Below are 18,949 nucleotides of genomic sequence, written 5' to 3' on the forward strand. Positions count from 1 at the left end.
CCTGTCAATTCAAATCAATATCGGAAATCTTTTTCTGTCTTACTTCTTGACATAACACGGCTCCCTGTATGGCCTCCTATTAGGACCAAACACCTCTCGTCGGAGCCGAACGGACCCAAACAGACAGACCCGAACGTCTAAATCCCGTGACGTCAACATCGGTGACGACAACGACCACCGGTATTTGCATAATATGCTCATGAATTATACATGCATTCCTCTTTTTGTGGCACACCTTCACACATAAACACCTGGCCAATAGTTTTGAAAGTGTAGGGGGGGGTCTTTTCCTTTTTTGGGTGTGTGACTGCGATTTAAAACAAAAAAAACGTCTGCGGGAGGTATACGGAAGAGTCGGCCTCACGTTCTGCATGTCAAATTCGTCATACAAGAAAACATGGCGTCATGGCATGCGCGTCAAAAAATCACGACAAAACGGTAAATTTAGGACCGCTGCGTAACTGGAACGTTCCAGCGCTTAAAAAAAAGGGGGCAGATGAGGGAAATATTTAGAGAGACAGGTTGTATTTACATCCAGCACATCTAAAACTGGTAGCGGTGCAAGGGAGAGACCGGGGATACGGCAAGCAACAGCTCCAGTCGAAATTTCAGACCAGATGACTTTTGTTGTCTTTCAAAAATAGCTCTACCCTTCCCCTTCAGCCTCTCTATCCAACAAGAACCGAAGAAGAAAAAAAAAATTAATAAAAATTAAATGAAATAATTTCATTAGTTCGGATCCACGACCCGAGGATCAGCAGCAGCAGCTGGCGTCTTCCGCACAAAACGCGGGGATGGCCCACTTGTCCAGTAGGTGGTATATACACACAGATGGAGAGGAAGGCAAATGAACGAGGGGGAGGATATTGGCGAACGAGGGCATAACTTCCGATCTAACAATAGAACACAAGGCGCCAGCAGCTATACGCATAACTTGCACCACCACTGCTACCACCATTATCGTGTCTCTATTTCGATTGCGCATGGGGTTCTCTACGGGCACATGTCAATTCGGTCAAATCAAATAAACACGACGTCTTACAACTAAACTTAACAGTAAAAAACAAAAACAAAAAACGAGCGCTACGGCGTTCGGTCCAAAAGTAAACCCAGCTGAGTATGGGATGGAGCGGCCAATCAAAGACCAGGCTGAAGAGTAGGACGGCTCTAAATGTTACAGCGCCCTAGCTACAAATTTACCTTGTGTAAATATACACTTTCATCGTTGCACGCAGTTGGACGATGTAAAAAAAAAAAAAAAAAAGTGTGCGAGTGTTTGCGTGGGACTAGGGTTCACGAGAACGCGAGGCAAGTGTTAAAACGCGCAAACAAACAAATGCAGGCAGAACAATTTCACGCGTGAAAAGACCGTCCCGACGCAGAGAAACGCACCGAACCAAATTCCAGGCCAATTGAGCCAAACAATCGGGATCTCCCATACAAACAGTGGCTCAATAGCTATATAACCTACAAGAACGGGGAGGGGGGTCTAGTAATAATTGCAAAGTAAAAGCACTACTCTTACTAGGAATCAATCTGTAACCAAAGACAAAGAGTTTCGTGTTACATTCAAGTCCTTGTTCACCCTCCGAGTAATAACTGCCCTTTAAAAAAAAAAAAAACTTTTGTTATCATCTTTTCACAGGAACAAAAAAAAACGTTGCTCTGCTTGTTGCCATGGTCAAAACACGCGTTACAGCAGTTCAATTTGGAAGGAGGCAATATGGCAGGGCAAGTGAAGTAGCGAAAACACGAGCATAACTTTCAATTTGTTTGACGAAAGAAAAGCTTTTCTTCGACTTCGCACAGCCTTTTTTTTTATTTTTTCCTACTCTGAACCAACCCAGTTCTCTTAAACTGTTATGACAAAGATAACGAGAAAAAAAGAAAAGAAAAGGACGTAGTGAGTTCACTATTCGCGTCCCATCTGGCTCCGGATTCAATTGTTTTACATGTGCGCGAAATAAAAAAAAAAAAGAAAAACGGCTCGCACACAGGCCTTCGCTATTTTCGGTTTTCGGAGGCAGTGTGTGTGTGTGTGTGTAACTCGCTAGTTTCACGCACACTTTTTATTTACCGAGAAGAAGAAGAAGAAAAAAACAGGGGGGACATGGGCTTAACGGCAACGAGAAAGAGCTGAATGGCTAAAAATACTAAAGACACAGAGGATAGGACAGACTCTTTTTGAACGGGAACCGACACGAGTTTCCAAGAGTTTTTCTTTTCTTTTTTAAACGAGAATTTACCCTCGCTCAAATAAAGATAGACTGCCAAGCGGCGGCAAAAATACAAAGGGCGTCCCAGTTGTGATGAACTGAAATACATTCTCTACTTCCGGTATTTCTTTACTTGCTGGGCGGCTCCATTCTTCAAACAAAAAAAAAATAAAATAAAAAAAGATTTCGAACGTAAATGAATTGAGGGGAAATGGCAAGAAACGACTCTTGAATTAAACGAAAAGAATAAAAAAGAGAAAGTGGATGACTGTCCTAATGAAAAGTCGGGCATAAAACGCAAAGATTAAGAAAAAAAAGAAAGTGCGGGGAAGAGAGTGCGCGCTTGCGTCTCGAGGGGACAGTCCGGCGGGTAGCGCACGCGCGTCGCTACCAATCCGCTGTCCGCACGTGACATCATCAAAGTTAACCAGACAGAAAGGGTGGAGACAAAATGGCCGAAACAAGAAGCGAAAAAAAAAAATAAAACAAAATAATAATAACAACAAATTCAAATCAACGAATTATTACATCAAAATTTTGAAAGAAAATTTCTTCTCTTTTTCTTTCTACGGCTCCCTTGTCGGCAATCCTGTTTATGACCACGGCCGCAAAAGATGGGCACTCGCACATGTACACATTACGCGGTACCACCACAAACACGCAACACGCTGCGACCGTTGAAAAGAAGGGGGGGAAGAAAAACCGCTTTAATGTTTATTTATTTGCTTTTATTTTTAGTGTGTGTGTGTGTGTGTGTGTGTGATTTGTCCTCGACGAACGAGATGGATAGGGCAAGGTGGGATCAAATTCTGCGGCTAACTCGGTGTGTAATCAGTGAGATGATTGACTGACTCACCGACACGACACACACGCACTCAACACAAACACTTTCCCCCTCCTTTTTTTCTTTTTCTTCTTCTTTTCTTTCGGTATGTGCTCCTTCTTTCTTCTTGAAGGAGAACAACTGGATGGCTGTGTAGTAGATAAGGGTAGAGAAAATACAAGGGGATATAAAGATAGGAGGGAAAAAGGGGGGGAGTTCTCCACACGCGTAAACACACCAGACACACAAGCACTCTGACACACACGCACCACAAGCACGAGCCGCTGCCGGGGGACACCGGGGTGGTGCGCAACGCCTCGACCGTGCACTAGCGGGGAGCGGTGCCTCGACGTCTTCTCCGGCTCCTACACTTTCACCTACTCCTCCACCACCCTCTCTTTCCGGCGGCTATAGCTACAACGGAGCTACGGCTCTTGCTCGTCCCCCCCGCTCTTTTGCGCTTCTTCTTCTTGCAAAGGGTATACTTGCACTGGCGACAAGTCACCCAAATCCCGCTAGCCTCTGTGTGTGTGTGTATGCTACAGTGTGGCCTGTACGGGTGTATAGGGTGTGTTGCCACTATTACCAACAGCAGTTGCTCGTACACAAGCGCTGCAACTATTACGCTCGGCTCGTCGTATCCGCCTGTGTATCAAAGAGCTGTGCGCGCACTCAAAATATAAAAGACGAACCCGAATAAAAAGAAACAAAAAAGAAAACGAAAATACACAGAGACACACACACACACACATGCACACACACATAAAAAAAAAAAAAAAGAATAAAGAGAAGAGAAGAAAAAAGTTTCCAACATTTTTCATCCGGACGGGTCGATAAAGCCGCCGTTACCCGCCACCAGTAAGCGCTACTATCGCACCAACTGGCCAGTTGGATGACGTCAGCGACTCTACTCCCTGTGATTTCTTTTTTTTTTCAAATACTTTTATCTCGTCCCTTCCCCTTTTTTCCCCCCTATTATTCCCTAAACACCTGCATAAAAGTGTAGACTCTTTTCAATGACAACGTCACAACAGCAGCATAAGGAAATACCGCGAGTTCAAGTTCAATCTTAAAAGTTGTTCTTAAAAAAACAAAACAAGACGGGGCCACCGGGCCAGTCCAACCATATACGCGGTCTACTTTCATCACATTACAAGCCTGCCCGCCCTTCTTTGAATACCAATGGGCTTATTAAAAAAACAAAAAAAAAAACAATCTCAATCTCCTTTGCGTCATTGCCACTTTTCCTTGTTTTCTTTGTGTTTTTTTTAAACCAAAAAATTCTTAGACGGTCGTTCAGAATGTTGATGTGAACAGAGTCGACCTACAATTTGTGTAAACGGTCAAGGATCTATAGTCTTTCTTCAGACTCCGTGCAAAACGGTGCGAACTGGGCTGGTCCGTTTTTTCATGCATGCGTAACGAGGACAGATGGTGCACTCACGAGGATCGGCCGTTCACGAGTTTTCCGCTTGCCTCCCACTACACAATGTCTGGCAGGACGCTCGCTCGCGCACACACACACATATTCGCTGCCAATGAGAGAGAGAGAGACATACACACACACAGAGGCATCTCTCGCGGGATCAATATAAATGCTAATCGTCCAGTTCCCTCCCTCCGATGTCGTTGTGCTTTTCCATGTTGTTCCTCTCGTTTTGTTGTTTGTTTTTGCGTTTGACCGGTTTTCTTCCTTTCTTTCTTCTTCTGCTCGGCGGATTTTTTCTGATTTCTTCGCTTGCTTGATTCTCTTGTTCTTTTCTTTTGCTCGTTCGCTTTTCTTCTTCTTCTTCTTCTTCTTCTTCTTTTTGGAATTTCTCATTTCATTTTTTGTTGTTGTTGTTGGCAACCGTTTTCTTTCTTGTTTCATTCAGGACGTAAGAACGGGCGGCCAACACACGACACGACTCAATCCTGTTTCCATTTCCCCGCCACAAAATGGCTGCCAATCGAAGAGCTTGTTTTTATCCGATTCATAACAAATGAAATTTGTTTTCTTCATTTTTTTTCTTCTAAATTCCACGTAAAAAGAAAACGTGATTGATAGCCAACCTTCTCCCTCAAAAAAAAAAAAAAAGAGAGAGAGGTGGACTCGAACCTTAAACCGGATACGACCATACACGCCTACCCCCCCCTCACGACCCGACTAAACCAGCCATAAGAATAAAAATAAATAAACTTGCACCAAATGTCCTCACCCAAATGCATATTGTCAGTCAGGTCAGTGCGGCCCCATCTGTGTATGGACAGGTGTGTGACAACTATTCCTCCATATTGATGCCCCATTGCGACAGGTGATCAAAAACAATCGCACATCGATCTAACCGAGCATTTAACAAAAAAAAATCACAATTCTATCAAATCTCATCAAACGCATTCCCCTGTCGTCTATTGTCCCATTAAAACAAAAACGCAAGAGGGGAAAATACAAAATGCTTCGTTTCCGCCCCCCCCCCCTTCCCCGTCCATCCGTTTTTTCTCTATAGGTCTCGGGAGTGGCGGTGGGTGGCCTAGCTTTTCACGATCGATAAAAACCTCTCCTCAAAAAAAAAAAAAAAAAATGAACGGAACGTAGGGTGGGGTGGGTGTTCTGACGAGGTTGTAAGGAAAAAGGAGGAATGGCGATGAGTTCAGGGTCCTTTCAGTCCTTCTCCTTCATCTCTCGACGGATATTTGACATGTCGAATAGAGAGAGAGAGAGCACGAGCGCACGCAGACACACACACACAAACAGGACAACACATTGCACAGCAAATCAAAAAGAAAACCAAGAACCCCCCCCCCCCTCTCCATGCCATATGGTTTAAGTGCTGAAACAGATCCATCATATCAAATAGCGCAACCCTTCACGACTACTTCACTATTATTATGATTCCAGATAAAACAACAAAAAGAGTCACAGAAATGAGTACAAAAAAAAAAAAAAAAAGACGGCAAAGATAAACGAGACCGACAAAGGACGGATCTCAAATCGGTGACCGCAGTTTAGCAGTTGGCATAATAAAAAGGAAACGAGCGAACGGAAGACGGGGCGAAAAGAAAAAATTGAATAACGCAGCTTACGTAGGCGGAACAATAAGTCTTCCCGCTCAAAGCTCAGCCGACTCCCCCGAAATCGACAGGACGGGCGTGAAAGTGAAGTCCTCGGGTGTTGGTGGCGGTGGGCGGACGGGACGGATCCGTGCAGGCTGATTGGTGGATTCGCAGAAGCAGCCGCCAGTCGATTCGAGAACCAAACTGACTGGACGGTCGATTCTTTTGCGGGGTAAGGTGAGGAGCGGAGTGGGGGGGAGGCTTCTTTTGCTATGAAAGGGAGGGGGTTGGGTGGGGGGGGGGGACAGAATCCGTCGCGCGAACAGCGAGAATAACGATCCGGCTTGCTCAACCGGCAGAGCGAAAGGACGAAAGTAAGGAAGGAAAGGAGAAATGAGAGAGGGAGAGAGACAGACAGACCCTCCAAAACAATGGGAATTTCCGCAGAACAACGAGCCTCTATAAATAGAATACGGATACCACCCCCCATTTATTTTTTTTCATTTGATTTCATTTTCTTTTTTTTGTCATTGCGCGTCTTCCTCGTTTCTTCGCGAGTCTTCGACTCACATACGTTTTAATTACATACGCCATCGCAATCGATAATTCCAAATTCACGCGAAAGCAAAATCCTTAAAACTCGGTTGAATCGGAAACCCCCCCGGGAAAAAGGAAATCGATGTCGTCTAAGTTCACGTTAAGGTTTCGAGTAACCGTCCAGCTTACACAACTTTCATTTATTTGTTCATTTTTTAAAGTAAGGCAGAGACACAGGCAGAGCTCTCTAGTGGTAGTCAGTTCAACTAGACGTTGGAAACGACGAGAGAAAGCCAAAATCAACGGCCGAATAAACGGAAGAAAAATAAATAAATCAAATAAGAAAAAAAAAAAGGGACATGGAGCAAGAGAAGGGAACGTGATCGCGTTGATAGTTAATAAGACCGTTGTACAAGGAGCTAGCGCGAGTGCATCGTTCATCATTCGCCTCCCTCTTCTTCCTGGCCGGCCATGTCGGCCTCGAATCCCGTTCGTTGTTTGCAGTTTTGCCAAAAAAAAAAAAAAAAAAGACGGAGGGAGTTGTGTTCTTCTTCCTTCGCTTTCCTACTTTTGTCTTGTTTTTTTTTTTTTTTTTATTTGCCCCCTACTTCATCTACTCTCTAGCTCTCACTGCTTAAAGCTTAGGGTCCTAGAGATCCGGACGACAGAGTGATGGATGACGCCAGTCCTGGCAACCAGCAACCAAACCATTTCTTTTGCTTCTACTTCATCTTCTATACAATTTTCTTTCTTTATTTTCTTTTTATTGCGCCAAACGTTGAGAATCCAACCGACACGTTGAGAGGCCATCGCATGAGAAACAACGATGGCCATATCACAGATCACGCTCCAATGATATCCCACCTACCATTTGAGAAAGAAACTTGGCTCCAGCATTTGGATCTTCAAAAACAAGAAAAAAGGGAAGAAAAAAAAAAAAGAGAAGGGAAATAGAAACTCCTTCGTCAGTTTCTTGCCAAATTCGAATCCAATCTGCCTCCCAAAAGCGGGGGGGCTATGCCTCTTATTTAAGAACTGGGTCCGTGACAAGCATACGGATGTGACAACCCATTTTTTAAAATTTTTTTGTCTTCTATATTCCCCACATGGAAATAGAATAAGTAAACAAGGAAAACAACATTCCAAACAGATTATACGGTTATGGGTTCTCAGTCCTATCTCACTCTCTCTCTCTCACACAAAAAAAACACGCCAGAGTCCATATTCCTTGTGTTTGGGGATTGTCAACATTCCGCTCCCGGTGGCCCTGCTCCGGCTTCTTCTTCCCTCCCCTTCTCAGTCCAATCGATTGTCTCGTCACCTAAAATCTTCACAAAACTGCCTTGCCATCCAACTATTCATTCCCTATAACGTTCCCCTACACGGCCTCATTCACGACGTCCGACGGCAACGGATTCATGTCTACTTTTTACGTCTATTTTTTACTGTGGGGATTTGAATGTTAAAGAGTTGTCTGCACTTCCTGCTTTCAAAAACAAAACGCGACCGGTAGTTTTAATAACAAAATGTTTAAGCATCCGGAAAGAAAAAAAAAGAAAAACGATTCATTCGGGCCAGTTTTCCTCGTCTATTTTAGAGGATTCTTGCAAATCCCGGTTCACTGGGCTGGGACGGATTGAAACCAAGTGAGGAGAAAAATGGGCAAAAGAAAAAAAAATTCAAAAAGGATATGATGAAAATCCGTAGTCCAGAAGTCTACATGGAATCCCTCCAAGAAAACGATAACATCTATCCACCCTCCAACCCAATCTAGAAGCCCCCCCCCCCCGGGAAGTTCAAACTGATATATATTTCTTTGTATCTCTTCATTTTTGTTGTATTGTATTGTAACTGTTTTTTTGTTTTTGTTTTTGTTTTTTTTTGCTTTCGTTGGTGTTTCTCTTGATAACTTTAGTTCTTTCCCTCTTGTCTTTCCCTGCACGCCCATCGAGCTGAGCAATCAAGAGGGTACAAAAAGAAATACGAAATACGACAAGACTGGAAGCCCTCGATGGATGGCATTCAATCAAACCTCATCACTTACACACGACAGTATCCAAATCTTTTCTCTCTCTTTCGTATCATCTTTTTCTTCTAATTTCACTTTTAATAGATGGATGGAACAGGAGCGCATCATTCCCACACGTGAAATTTGACACAATTTGCAAACTGCAAACGACGAGATCCTTTTCGCCCCTCTCTGGAGCGATTCATTAGAAGAAAATCATCAAAGAAGAAATAAAAAATAAAAAATATGTGGTTGGCCGTCGGAACAGTGGCCAATGTCGAGTTTCAAAAGGTTCGTCGTGGAATCGGGATCGAAAAGACAAGGAGCCACCAGGGTCCATCATTGCTAGAAGGGTAGCCACGATCAATAAAGCTCTCGTTTCTCGAAAGAGAGAGAGAGCGCGAGGAGAGAGAGAGAGAGAAAGAAAGAGAAGAGGAAGGAAAAGGAAGACGAGTAAAGAGGGCCTCATGCTATTCGCTTCCATCTTGCTTTTCCTTCTTCCTATTTTTCTTTTTCCACCCTTTTTACGAGCCATAGTTCCCTGTGGCCCGCTGGATATAAAAACAACAAGAGCCATCCAAGTCCAGCAAATCCTGTTCTGTTTTCAAGTAATAGCCGGTTTTACTACAGCGCTTAGTCATGGGCTAGCTCGACTGGCTTTTCGATTCAGAAAACAAAAACATGGGACCAAGAGAGGGGCGAAAATAAATAGAATGTCAACTTGTTTCGTCCTTTTCATGTCTTTTTTTTTTCTTTCCCAATCAATAAAGGTCGAAGAGATCGTGACGTAACAAGGCTTGTCACTTTGAAAAGAATTTTTACTCTGAAGAAAGAAAAAAAATGTCTGGGGGGGGGGGGTTCGGTGGTTAGATTGAATAAGAAAAAATAAAAGGTGGACATAGGACCATACAAACAAATACAAGAGTGGCATCTGATCGATACCTACACACACACACGAAAAGGATACAGTGGCGTGACAATACAGTAACCCCATCTGCCATCCTTCTCCACATCGTTTCTCAAAACAAAAAAAAAAAATAATAATAAATAAAAAAAAATATTAGAAAAAACAACGAAAGGTTGGCGAGGCATTGTTGAACCCAACTTAAAAAAGAGTACCCACAATCCATACGTTTTAACCCCCCTATTGTGTAACGAAATATATCAATCGGAAAAGAGATGCGAAACCTTCCCTCCCCAGAAAAAAGAGTTCACCGTTCTTAGGCAAATGGAACTTCATCAAGTGAAGAATAAAAAATGGAGAATTCATGTACGGTCTAATCATTGAGCCAAAAAGGTACGACACAACAATGGCAGTCCCCCCTGCAGAGCACTGCAGTCTAGGTTTTCTTCTGTTAAGGCACACTCTCAGAACCCCCGGTAAACAGTTAATAAGCTAAAGCGAGAAAGGGTGTTCAAAAAAGAAAAGCCCAGCCGAAGAGTAGAGTGCAGAAAGAAGAAGCAGAACAACACGTTCCAGCTCTTTTCCATGTCCCGTGCTTCGATGCCAGCACGGGAGTGTGTGGGAGTGCGTGAACAGACGAGCGAATGACTAAAAGGAATGGGCGGTTGGGGGTTAAATCACTAATCGGACTAATGCCTTCCATTGGGCCAATTGAAAAAAAAAAAAAAAGTCGGGGTAGGGTCGGATGATGATAACAATAAAAAAAAAATGCAATACCGACGCCCCACGCTAGGCATTTATTGAACATTTACCGGTACTCGCCATACTACTCTCGAATTCCCATGCCGGTCATAAAGAAGAAAGTAATATAAATAGAAGGTAGCAGCGAAAACAATAGTAGCGGGTGGCGACGATGCAATCGAAGATGACTGACAAATGGCGACTATTACTAACTCTAATGAAAATAATTGAGGAGCACCAGCGGCGAGGCACAATGCATTGTGCCGCCCAGAAAAAAGTCGAAATCAATACGACATTGGGGAGAACCCGCTTTTCGCTATACTTGTTTCTCTTTCTCCCGTGTGTGTGTGTGTGTGTGTGTGTGTACAAGTAATGATAGATGATAAAGCTTCATCTATAGAAGGGGCACATACATACATAATCGATCCAACCAATCGTTGGGAAATAGGCAACTCAACGGGCTTCATTTTCAACAAATACTCCTTTTTTTTTCTTCTTTTTCTAGGGGCTGCCACACACACACACACACACACACCGTGAAACGTGAAAAAAAAAAAAAAAAAAAGAAATCCAAGGAAAGAAAAGAATCAATAGGTACCTGAAATAGGATGTGATAGATGCGGTAGAAGAAACCTTCCCGGAGTGGCGTTCCATGCCTCCAGGAGGACTGAAAAGTATTCGTCGATCCTTATTTAAAAAAAAATAAGTCTATCGGCCAGTTGTCGTCTGCTTGCCGGTGCCCACTCGTGTCTATGTGTGTCACTCGATCACAAAATTCTATTGATCAATCAGTTAGTATTGCGACCCTCCATTATCCGTTGTAGAGAAATCTGAAATAGGACAATTTAAAAAATATATATAGATAAACCAATTTATTGTTTACAATTAAATATCGCAGTTGCATTGAATTTGATATTTAGAACAAGACGAAAAAACTGACAAGTATCCCAACTGTGGCTAACTGTAGATAACATGTTGTCTCTTTTGGCTTCGGTGACAGACAAAACTGGCTAACATCGATCCTGATCACTTAAAAAGGACGACAACAATCTAGCCTCCCAAAAGTGACGATAGAGGGAAGGATTGCGTCAGGTATTAATTACAGAAAACAAAAACGATGAAGGATGTCATCGTTTCGGCGAACAAAAAAACCCCGGCAGACGTAGAGTTGCATAAGAAAATTGAGTTGACATTTTCAAACGATGTCCAACTAGAACATCGTGATTGGAATAAAATGTTCCTCTACGCTTTCCTGATATTTCTGCAAATAAAAAAAATTGAGGAAAACAGCTGAAAATTGTCGATAGATCAACACTTTTGAATTAGCCATTGTTCTCGTCTACCACGTGACTGACCATTTCTCACGTAGGAAAAAGACGAAGACACCTTGTTCAGTGATTTAATTCAGCGCTATTAAGGACAGCGATGGGACAGAATCGTTCACGGATATTAGTGCAGCCGGGAAAATAATGATTCAATGGCGTGGCAAATGATGTTAGTCTTGCGAACGCAGGCTATCATTACGTATTAATTTCTCTTTTTCTTTCTTTTCGTAAAGAAGAGAAAGGCTATTGTATTTACAAAGCCGAAAAACGACGGCAGCAGCAGCAGCAGCACGACGCCAACCTGAGATAGGAAGACATGACCTACATAATCCAGACAATCTCACTGTAGCTATAGGGTTGATATTTCAGCTCTGAGGTTAACGAAAAAACCACTGCGGTTATGTGTACACACACGGAGAGCACACATTTTGAAAAATAAAAAAATATAATAAAAGACGAACGAAAAAAGAAATGGCAACGACCTGATTAGAAATCCCCAATTTCAGGGAGGAAACGAGGCGCAAGCGCGGAGACTAGGGAACCCGACATTTTTATTGACGAAAATAGCAGCCTCTGTGTCTCGTATCTTTTGAGGACTTTTTTCACAACTCATCCATCATGAAAATGTGAAGATATCTTAGTTGGATGACGCACAGTCTATTTTAATTAGTAAAATTCGACAAAAAATAAACGAATTGTTTTTTTCAGCAGCAGCAAACGAGCAAAAAATTTCAAGGCATATTTTGAAAAATACACCCTCGAGTTATTCGTCCTCCCCTTTTCCTTCATTGAATGTGTGCGTGTATGAATTCTTTAACAAACGAATAAAAAAGAAAATACCCCTTTCCATTTTGGCAACGATTTCGAGTCTAGTGAAGTTAAAAAAAAACAAGGTCACGTTTTGTGGGACACGAATCGAGAATGAATTATTTCTAGCCAGCTGCTTTGCTCGGGATCTTGCCGGTGTAGAAGAAAAAGAAAACTACGTTCGCCATGTTGTCAGAGAAATAATTACGATAAAAAACCGATAGAAATATCTCGTTTTTTATACTCACACAGAAACATCCGCTGCAAATACCGATGGCCACCACACACACAAGTGCTAACCAGGAGTTATTTCGACTAACAACGTGTCCAGCCCAAAAAAAAAGGAAAATTCCAACACACGTCGAAATAAGTCCACTAGCGGCTGCAAAACTAAATATGGCCTCACAAAACACACATACAAACACTGCAAGTGGACATCAGCAGTGAAAAAAAAAAGAGTCAAACGAATCACAATCCCCAAAAACACAGACACGTCCGTAACAGACTGTCGGGAGAAACTCACTAAACATGCACAAGGTTCCTCCCGTAAGCCGGCAGTAGCGCCATCTTTATTTCTTTCCCATAGGGGAGGAGAAGTACACTCCTTCGGTAGGAAAGGCGCGCGTTTGCACGAACCTCTTCTGTGTTATTTTTGTTTTAAATAAAGACATAAATATTTTTAAACAATTAGAATATAGCATATAATATTCCTTTATTAGTCTAGATACTTTATTATTGTTATTGCTTCATAAAAGATATTGTCAACACTGGTTCCAAATGAGGATGACTCACCGATTGCAGACGACGCTCATTTGTTTTTGTCGCGGGATCTCACGCTCATAGCCGTCATGAAAAGAATCTAATGTAGGTATCGTCATTCATGATAGGCTAGCCTCATCAATATCCATAACTCTGCCTATCTTTTATTCATCAGTTATATAATTTATTCGCTTTAAGCGAAGATTTAATTTTTTATTTCTTTATACAATCGGCTTAATTTAGTCAAATGAGTGGTTGAGAAATTGGGTGTTCGGGAAATTGGCGTCCAAGACTTATTTCTGTCCGTTCATTTACGTCACGTCTGCCTTCGTATTTGAGTTGGTTATCTTTGTTTGATAATCAACATGATGTATGTGCCTGTAGCTCTTTACATTTTTAGTGAACTATTATTGACGTCAGAACTTGGCCTGTTTACTTAACTTGTCTATAGATTACATTTAGCTCAGTTAGTATAGGTTTTGAAATCACCAAAGAGAGTATTGTGTACAGCTGCGTGTCATCTACTTATCAAGTTACTGAGATTAACAAATAACTTGACTGTATGGTAACGCTCTATTTCATTACATAGGTTACTTCATAAATAATGGAGGCCTTGAAGGCATTTCTTTGTGAGAAATTCAGTCAAACAAAGCTTTCATTTAGGCCATATTTTGCATAATCATTCACGTCTTATGCATTATATGAAATGAATGTATTTTGTTCACCTTTTGAAATTATACCGTTCGCCCAATGCTCTTATGAGACACAGATGACTTTGCGGCAAGAAACGGGCGGTAGAACTAGAGGTTCTGATAACTACTTATTGCTTCGGGGTATATCGAGTGGGAGGTGATGGTAATTTCTGCTGTTTGCGGTAAAAGATTTTCACGAGGTAACTCATATGTGAACGAATGCCCCACTTTCCCTTTTTGATTCCATGTGTCTCTTTAAAAAAAAAACTGTTGGTCGTTACTCCCATCGCACATCCAGCGCTCCAATTAGTATGCAAAGTTGAATGAGCCATGGAAAGCAGAACCGATTTAAATATGCAACCACAGTGACTCAACCGACCATTGATTGATCTATAATAAAAGAAAACAGGGTGAATTGGAAAGGCAATTTTGAAATTTTCAGTCCTGCCTGATTGATTCAATGTCTCAGTTTATTTTATTTTTTTCTTATTTTTCAACAGAATTCCTGATGACGGAAAGCGGATTCAGTGTCCTGGAGAAAGTCTTTGCCGATAGGCAGGTTGTCAGCTTAGCCGACTTTTTGAAGGACGACGGAACAAGCAGCAAGAGCCGTTTGCCACAAATATTTCGAAATGCTGCAGTCGTCCATGTTCAGACGCCTGAATGCAAGCCACAGGCAGCGCCGCAGGTTGAACCCGAACAACAGCTGGACTGGTACGAATTAACCGAGTCATGCGATTCCAACTTGTTCATGAGAGGCCTTAAGGACAAATGGTACCTACCATGTGTAGCAACGACCGGGCAACCAATGAAGACCTGTGAATGTCCCTTTATTCCGCATGCGGCCAGGAGCGATTGGGCGAAGCTGCACTCGGAATTCGGTGCGAAAAAGATGAAATGCCTCCTTATTCATTGCAGCATTTTTGTCCTTGTCGGACGCAGAGCCTGGCTGCAAATCAGTGGCCCGCTGGATAAAGGAGACCTGGAAAGAATGTTTCCTCCCATTTTTCAATATCGAGCCATACCAAAGGCCGTCAAACGCAAGAAAGAAGAACACGCAATAGCGAAAGCCCCGAAAACATCCAATCTTCCATTTCGTGACTGCCCGTCTGTCCAGCGGCCATTAAAGAAAATTCGACTCACATCCAGCGATGGGCAGTCCCATAGCGTGGAGTTTCTTCAACATACTACCAAGAGTGTCGTATCGACGATCGATAACATTCCTGACATGAAACCCTTGTCGACATCTTTGGTACCGATTTTGAAAAAAGTCCGCCTAAAGCAAGGTGACAGTCTTTCGCCACCTATCCATTTAACTTTAGTAGTCGAGCCGCAAAAGGATTGTGCACATGCTTCTATTCGAAGGGAAGAAATTGGAAAGAAAAAGACTAGACGCGGGCGCAACAAGTTGATAACCAAGCAAATAGTTGACAAACGAACTGCTATAAATGGGTCGATGAAAATTCCGCACGATGAAATCCTGTACAGTAGTTCTGGCTGGACCCACTTTCCGATTACCCATCCCGTTTCCCATGCCTCCCCGATTCCGACCGTGCTGGCTATTTTGAGAACGTCAGTAGGTGGCGAATGTAGCGAATCAGAAGATCAGCTTCGATCCGATTTGCCGCTTTTGGGCGAGTTGATTGAGGCCATGATGAAGAATCATCGCCGATGTCGGTACAACCCAATTGTTCGCCGGATGTTGGCCGATTCAAACGGCGACTCGCAAAAGTCTTTCGTGGACGCCAGTCGTGTCTACCAGTTTATCAGATGTATTGTGAAGAAAGTCGTGCCAATTGAGTTGCTTGGCGACCAAACCAACCAGCAAGTATTTCTGTCGAACGTCCGACGATTCATTGAAGCTGGGAGAGGCACATCTTTTACGCTCAATGATCTCATTCAGTCGATGCGCACCAGTAAATGCCGCTGGTTTTCTCACTTGCCCAGCTTAGCCGTCAAGATTTCATTGCTGGCGAGATTGATCGTTTGGCTTTTCATGGGTTTCGTTAAACCTTTGATCCGGCAGCATTTTTACGCCACCGAAACGTCTTACGGCCGCAATCGGATATTTTTCTATTCGAAAGATGTGTGGCAAAAGATCCATCATCGAATGTTACGCTCGATCTGCTCTGTCAGTCTCCGCCAACCTTTGCCCGTCCTGGAGAAATGGACGGCTCCCAATTCGACTTCGGAATTGCAGAATCTCTTACTTTTCGCTCGGCTGCGTTTTGTTCCAAAAAAGAATGGCGCGCGACCCATCATGTCCACCAAGTTCCGCAATACTAATCGTAAACAAGTCAACACTGCCCGTTTACTCCTTCATACCATTACTAGTCTTTATGTGGAAGGGATGGATGCCAAGTCGACCCACAGTTTACACCGAAAATGGGTTGACTACGTCGAATGTCGAGATACAGAAAATCCGGTTTATTTTGTTCATGCTGACATCGAGGACGCTTTCGGATCCATAGATCACGACAAGATGGTGGACCTTCTACTGTGGTACGCCCAAAACCTTCCTAGAGAACTGCAGGTGCGTACGTTTTGCAATGTCACTCCCGATGGCCGACGGAGTAAACCCTTCCAGATCATCCCGCATTTTCATAGAGATGATCCGGAAGGATGGGTCCAACAAATGGCGCCCGGCAGTGTCGTTTTTCATACGGGAACGCGAGTCGAGAAACTGAACACGGTCAAAATCCTAGAATTTGCCATCAGGTCCGTCCGTGAGGTCCACGTTGTCCACCATGACAAGGCGCATTATCAATTGAAGCGAGGAATACCACAGGGATCTCGTCTATCTAGCGCTCTATGTCACATCTACTACGGCCATATGGTGCGAGAACATTTGTCTGAATTTCTCTCAAGTCCCGATGACTTGCTGATTCGAGTGGTTGACGACTTTCTTTATTTGACTGCCAGTGGTGAACGTGCTAGAGCTTTCCATCATCGGATTCATCAGGGCTTTACGGACTATAATGCTTACGTCAATATCGACAAGTCGGCAACCAACTTGGATCTCAGCATACCCAGTGATCAAGCCCAGGCTCCACCTGTCCGGAAACCGGTTTGGTTCTCGTTCTGTGGGCTTCAATTCCACACGAAAACATTGGAAATACGCGGTGACTATACCAAGTACGAAGGAACGGATATTATCCATTGCATCACACCGTCCACTGGAGAGCCAGGCAAATTGTTACTCAAACGTATTCAAGGCATTTCTACATTGAAAATCGAGGTGATTTTGTTTACGGCATTTTTGTGCTGGGTTTTTAAAAATTGTTATCAAGTGTTTGTTTTATAATTTTAGACCGTTTACCTTGATGCAAGAGTGAACAGGAAACCGACTATTGTCCGATCCATGTTTAATGCCTGCCTCATGGCCGCTTTCCGGTTTCATGCTATTGTGAAACAAATCTTAATGCGTACTGTCCCACGTCATTTGCGTGACAAAGCTGCCAACAACGCTCGGTACCTCGCCCACACCGTTATAAAAGAGTGTTGCTCTAAAATGGTCGGCCACGTCAGCAGTGTCCGCCGACGCAGGAAAGATGTCAAGATTATCCTCAGCAATACGGAGACGGCTTGGCTATGCTACGAGGCATTCCATCGAAAACTCAGCCGGCATGGAAAGCTGTACTCTAATGTTTTGTTGGCTGTCAGAGTCCTGCAGACAGAGCACGAGAAGAAGATCCCAAATGAGAAGCTCAAAAATTTGCGATCGTGGATTGGGAAACGTATTCCACTTTCCTTCAGACGAATGAAAGATCATGTTAGATAAACCGTTATATGAAAGCTTGTATTTTTTCAAGCAATGGATGGCTTCAGTAAATGAAATTGCATTTTTGGTTTCCGTTGTTATGAGTCGGTACAAGATTGGCAAAAAAAAATTATAATTATAGCTGCACCTGTGACTAGTTTCACAATTCTTCTAGGGTCAATTACGTCTAAAGCGTCATGGACGAAATCGCCATATTAGGCATAATAATAGCGCAAAATATTTTTGTGTGACGCACAAAAGCATTCTTGGACAGTATGAAATTGAGTTTTATCAGAAACGCAGCGTGATATCTTCGTATAGAATTCGTTGAGATTCATTAAGTATTATAATTAAGTGTGCTAAGAGTACTCTGGTGAGAGATGAGCGTTGTAGTATCATCACGCGTCATAGTGGACTGGCCGAACCTGAACTGCATTAGGTTCATAACCATGTTGTATCTTGTAATCTTCATTTGGCATACCATTTAGTTTCATTAATTCTTCTTTGGTAGCTAAATAAAACAAAAATCACATTAAATATAAGGTAGTCAGAAACTTTACAAGAACTTACTAAAAGCAATAGTATCATTGTGATGATACTTGTTGTGACAAACTGTGTAAAGGGGGCATCGACTGCAAAAACAGCAAATGAGCACCAACACAGAAGTCAAAAGACAGACAATGATGACTCCAACTGATATAGCTATCAGCAAACTGTGCAAATAATACATAAAGGACATCAGTAAAAAGAATTGCCCCATAAAACATAAATTTTGTTCAGCAAACACTGTAGTTACCTATCATCAAATCCAGAGACAAAATCATGGTGCTTTCTTTCACAACACTCACCAGAGATTTTACTACCAGAATAGCAGCAATCGGTGAAGTGAGAAGGATCTCTTGGCTGGGGGCAGTGATAGAGATCTTGATTATCAGAGTAGGATTGAGATGCAGTGGCATTGTTTGGCAGTCCTTGGCTTTCTCTCTGGCAAAGTCTTCCACAGATACCTATAAAAAGGAATTATAGTAAATATGATGTAAATATAAAAAGTAATGATTAACAGCTTACATGGTAAAAATGAGAATGTAACAAGAACTGTTATGGAAGCTATAACTTCTAAACGTAGCATGTTCAGGCAATTTATCGTAACTTGGCTTATTAATAAATATGACCGGTTTTAACAGCGATTAATAAATCGCAGAGAGCAACGTGCTAAACCAAGATTCATCACAACACGGGAGGTAAGTCTTGCCTACAGGGCATACAAGAATGTTTACCACGCCCAAATGTCACAACCGATTGAGCTACAGAGCTAGTCACTTAGTCAGCTAGGCTAGTCAGTGA

At 42.7% G+C, this 18,949-nt stretch overlaps 3 protein-coding genes across 23 annotated transcripts in view; 1 reads left to right on the top strand and 2 right to left on the bottom strand.

Moving 5' to 3' along the window:
• The window catches only part of LOC116917907 (plasma membrane calcium-transporting ATPase 3), a 53,029-nt gene extending 40,086 nt beyond the window's left edge, over nucleotides 1–12,943 (bottom strand). For 6 of the 16 annotated variants that reach the window (XR_006643582.1, XM_045169742.1, XM_045169743.1 and 3 more), the window contains exons 1-2: nucleotides 12,643–12,940; nucleotides 10,861–11,092 (exon numbers count right to left, since the gene is read on the bottom strand). The gene's annotated coding sequence lies outside the window, so the exon portion shown is untranslated. Of the gene's footprint in view, nucleotides 1–2,744; nucleotides 3,520–10,860; nucleotides 11,093–12,642 lie in introns of those variants that run through there. The other 10 variants (XM_045169735.1, XM_045169738.1, XM_045169734.1 and 7 more) reach the window with 6 other exon arrangements.
• A 238-nt stretch (nucleotides 12,944–13,181) lies between these two features.
• LOC116917909 (telomerase reverse transcriptase) lies at nucleotides 13,182–17,692 on the top strand. Of its 6 annotated transcripts, none has more exons than XM_032923519.2 (4): nucleotides 13,731–14,045; nucleotides 14,144–14,268; nucleotides 14,346–17,083; nucleotides 17,156–17,692. In XM_032923519.2, the coding sequence occupies exons 3-4, from the start codon at nucleotides 14,354–14,356 to the stop codon at nucleotides 17,624–17,626; spliced, it is 3,201 nt and encodes a 1,066-aa protein (XP_032779410.2). In that variant the 5' UTR covers nucleotides 13,731–14,045; nucleotides 14,144–14,268; nucleotides 14,346–14,353; the 3' UTR covers nucleotides 17,627–17,692. The 6 variants fall into 6 exon arrangements, with proteins under 6 accessions (XP_032779412.2, XP_045025683.1, XP_032779413.2 ...); XM_045169747.1 differs by having other exon boundaries at nucleotides 14,144–14,255; XM_032923521.2 differs by lacking the exons at nucleotides 13,731–14,045; nucleotides 14,144–14,268 and adding an exon at nucleotides 13,182–13,258.
• LOC116917938 lies at nucleotides 17,631–18,933 on the bottom strand. Its single transcript, XM_032923567.2, has 4 exons — nucleotides 18,674–18,933; nucleotides 18,402–18,612; nucleotides 18,176–18,318; nucleotides 17,631–18,116 (listed from the first exon to the last, which is right to left on the bottom strand). The coding sequence occupies exons 1-4, from the start codon at nucleotides 18,732–18,734 to the stop codon at nucleotides 18,004–18,006; spliced, it is 528 nt and encodes a 175-aa protein (XP_032779458.2). The 5' UTR covers nucleotides 18,735–18,933; the 3' UTR covers nucleotides 17,631–18,003.
• Nucleotides 18,934–18,949: the final 16 nt, after the last annotated feature.

Source organism: Daphnia magna, linkage group LG2 (genome assembly GCF_020631705.1).
Source record: "Daphnia magna isolate NIES linkage group LG2, ASM2063170v1.1, whole genome shotgun sequence".
NCBI classification, from domain to species: Eukaryota; Metazoa; Arthropoda; class Branchiopoda; order Diplostraca; family Daphniidae; genus Daphnia; species Daphnia magna.

Excerpts from the sequence above, each read along its gene's own strand:
- LOC116917909 (XM_032923521.2), top strand. The coding sequence starts at position 14,354 with ATGACGGAAAGCGGATTCAGTGTCCTGGAGAAAGTCTTTGCCGATAGG. Across the intron at positions 17,084-17,155 it reads TTTCTACATTGAAAATCGAG|ACCGTTTACCTTGATGCAAG; the intron begins GTGATTTTGTTT and ends TTATAATTTTAG.
- LOC116917938 (XM_032923567.2), bottom strand. The coding sequence starts at position 18,734 with ATGCTACGTTTAGAAGTTATAGCTTCCATAACAGTTCTTGTTACATTC. Across the intron at positions 18,319-18,401 it reads GTCTCTGGATTTGATGATAG|TTTGCTGATAGCTATATCAG; the intron begins GTAACTACAGTG and ends TTATTTGCACAG. Across the intron at positions 18,117-18,175 it reads CAATGATACTATTGCTTTTA|CTACCAAAGAAGAATTAATG; the intron begins GTAAGTTCTTGT and ends TGTTTTATTTAG.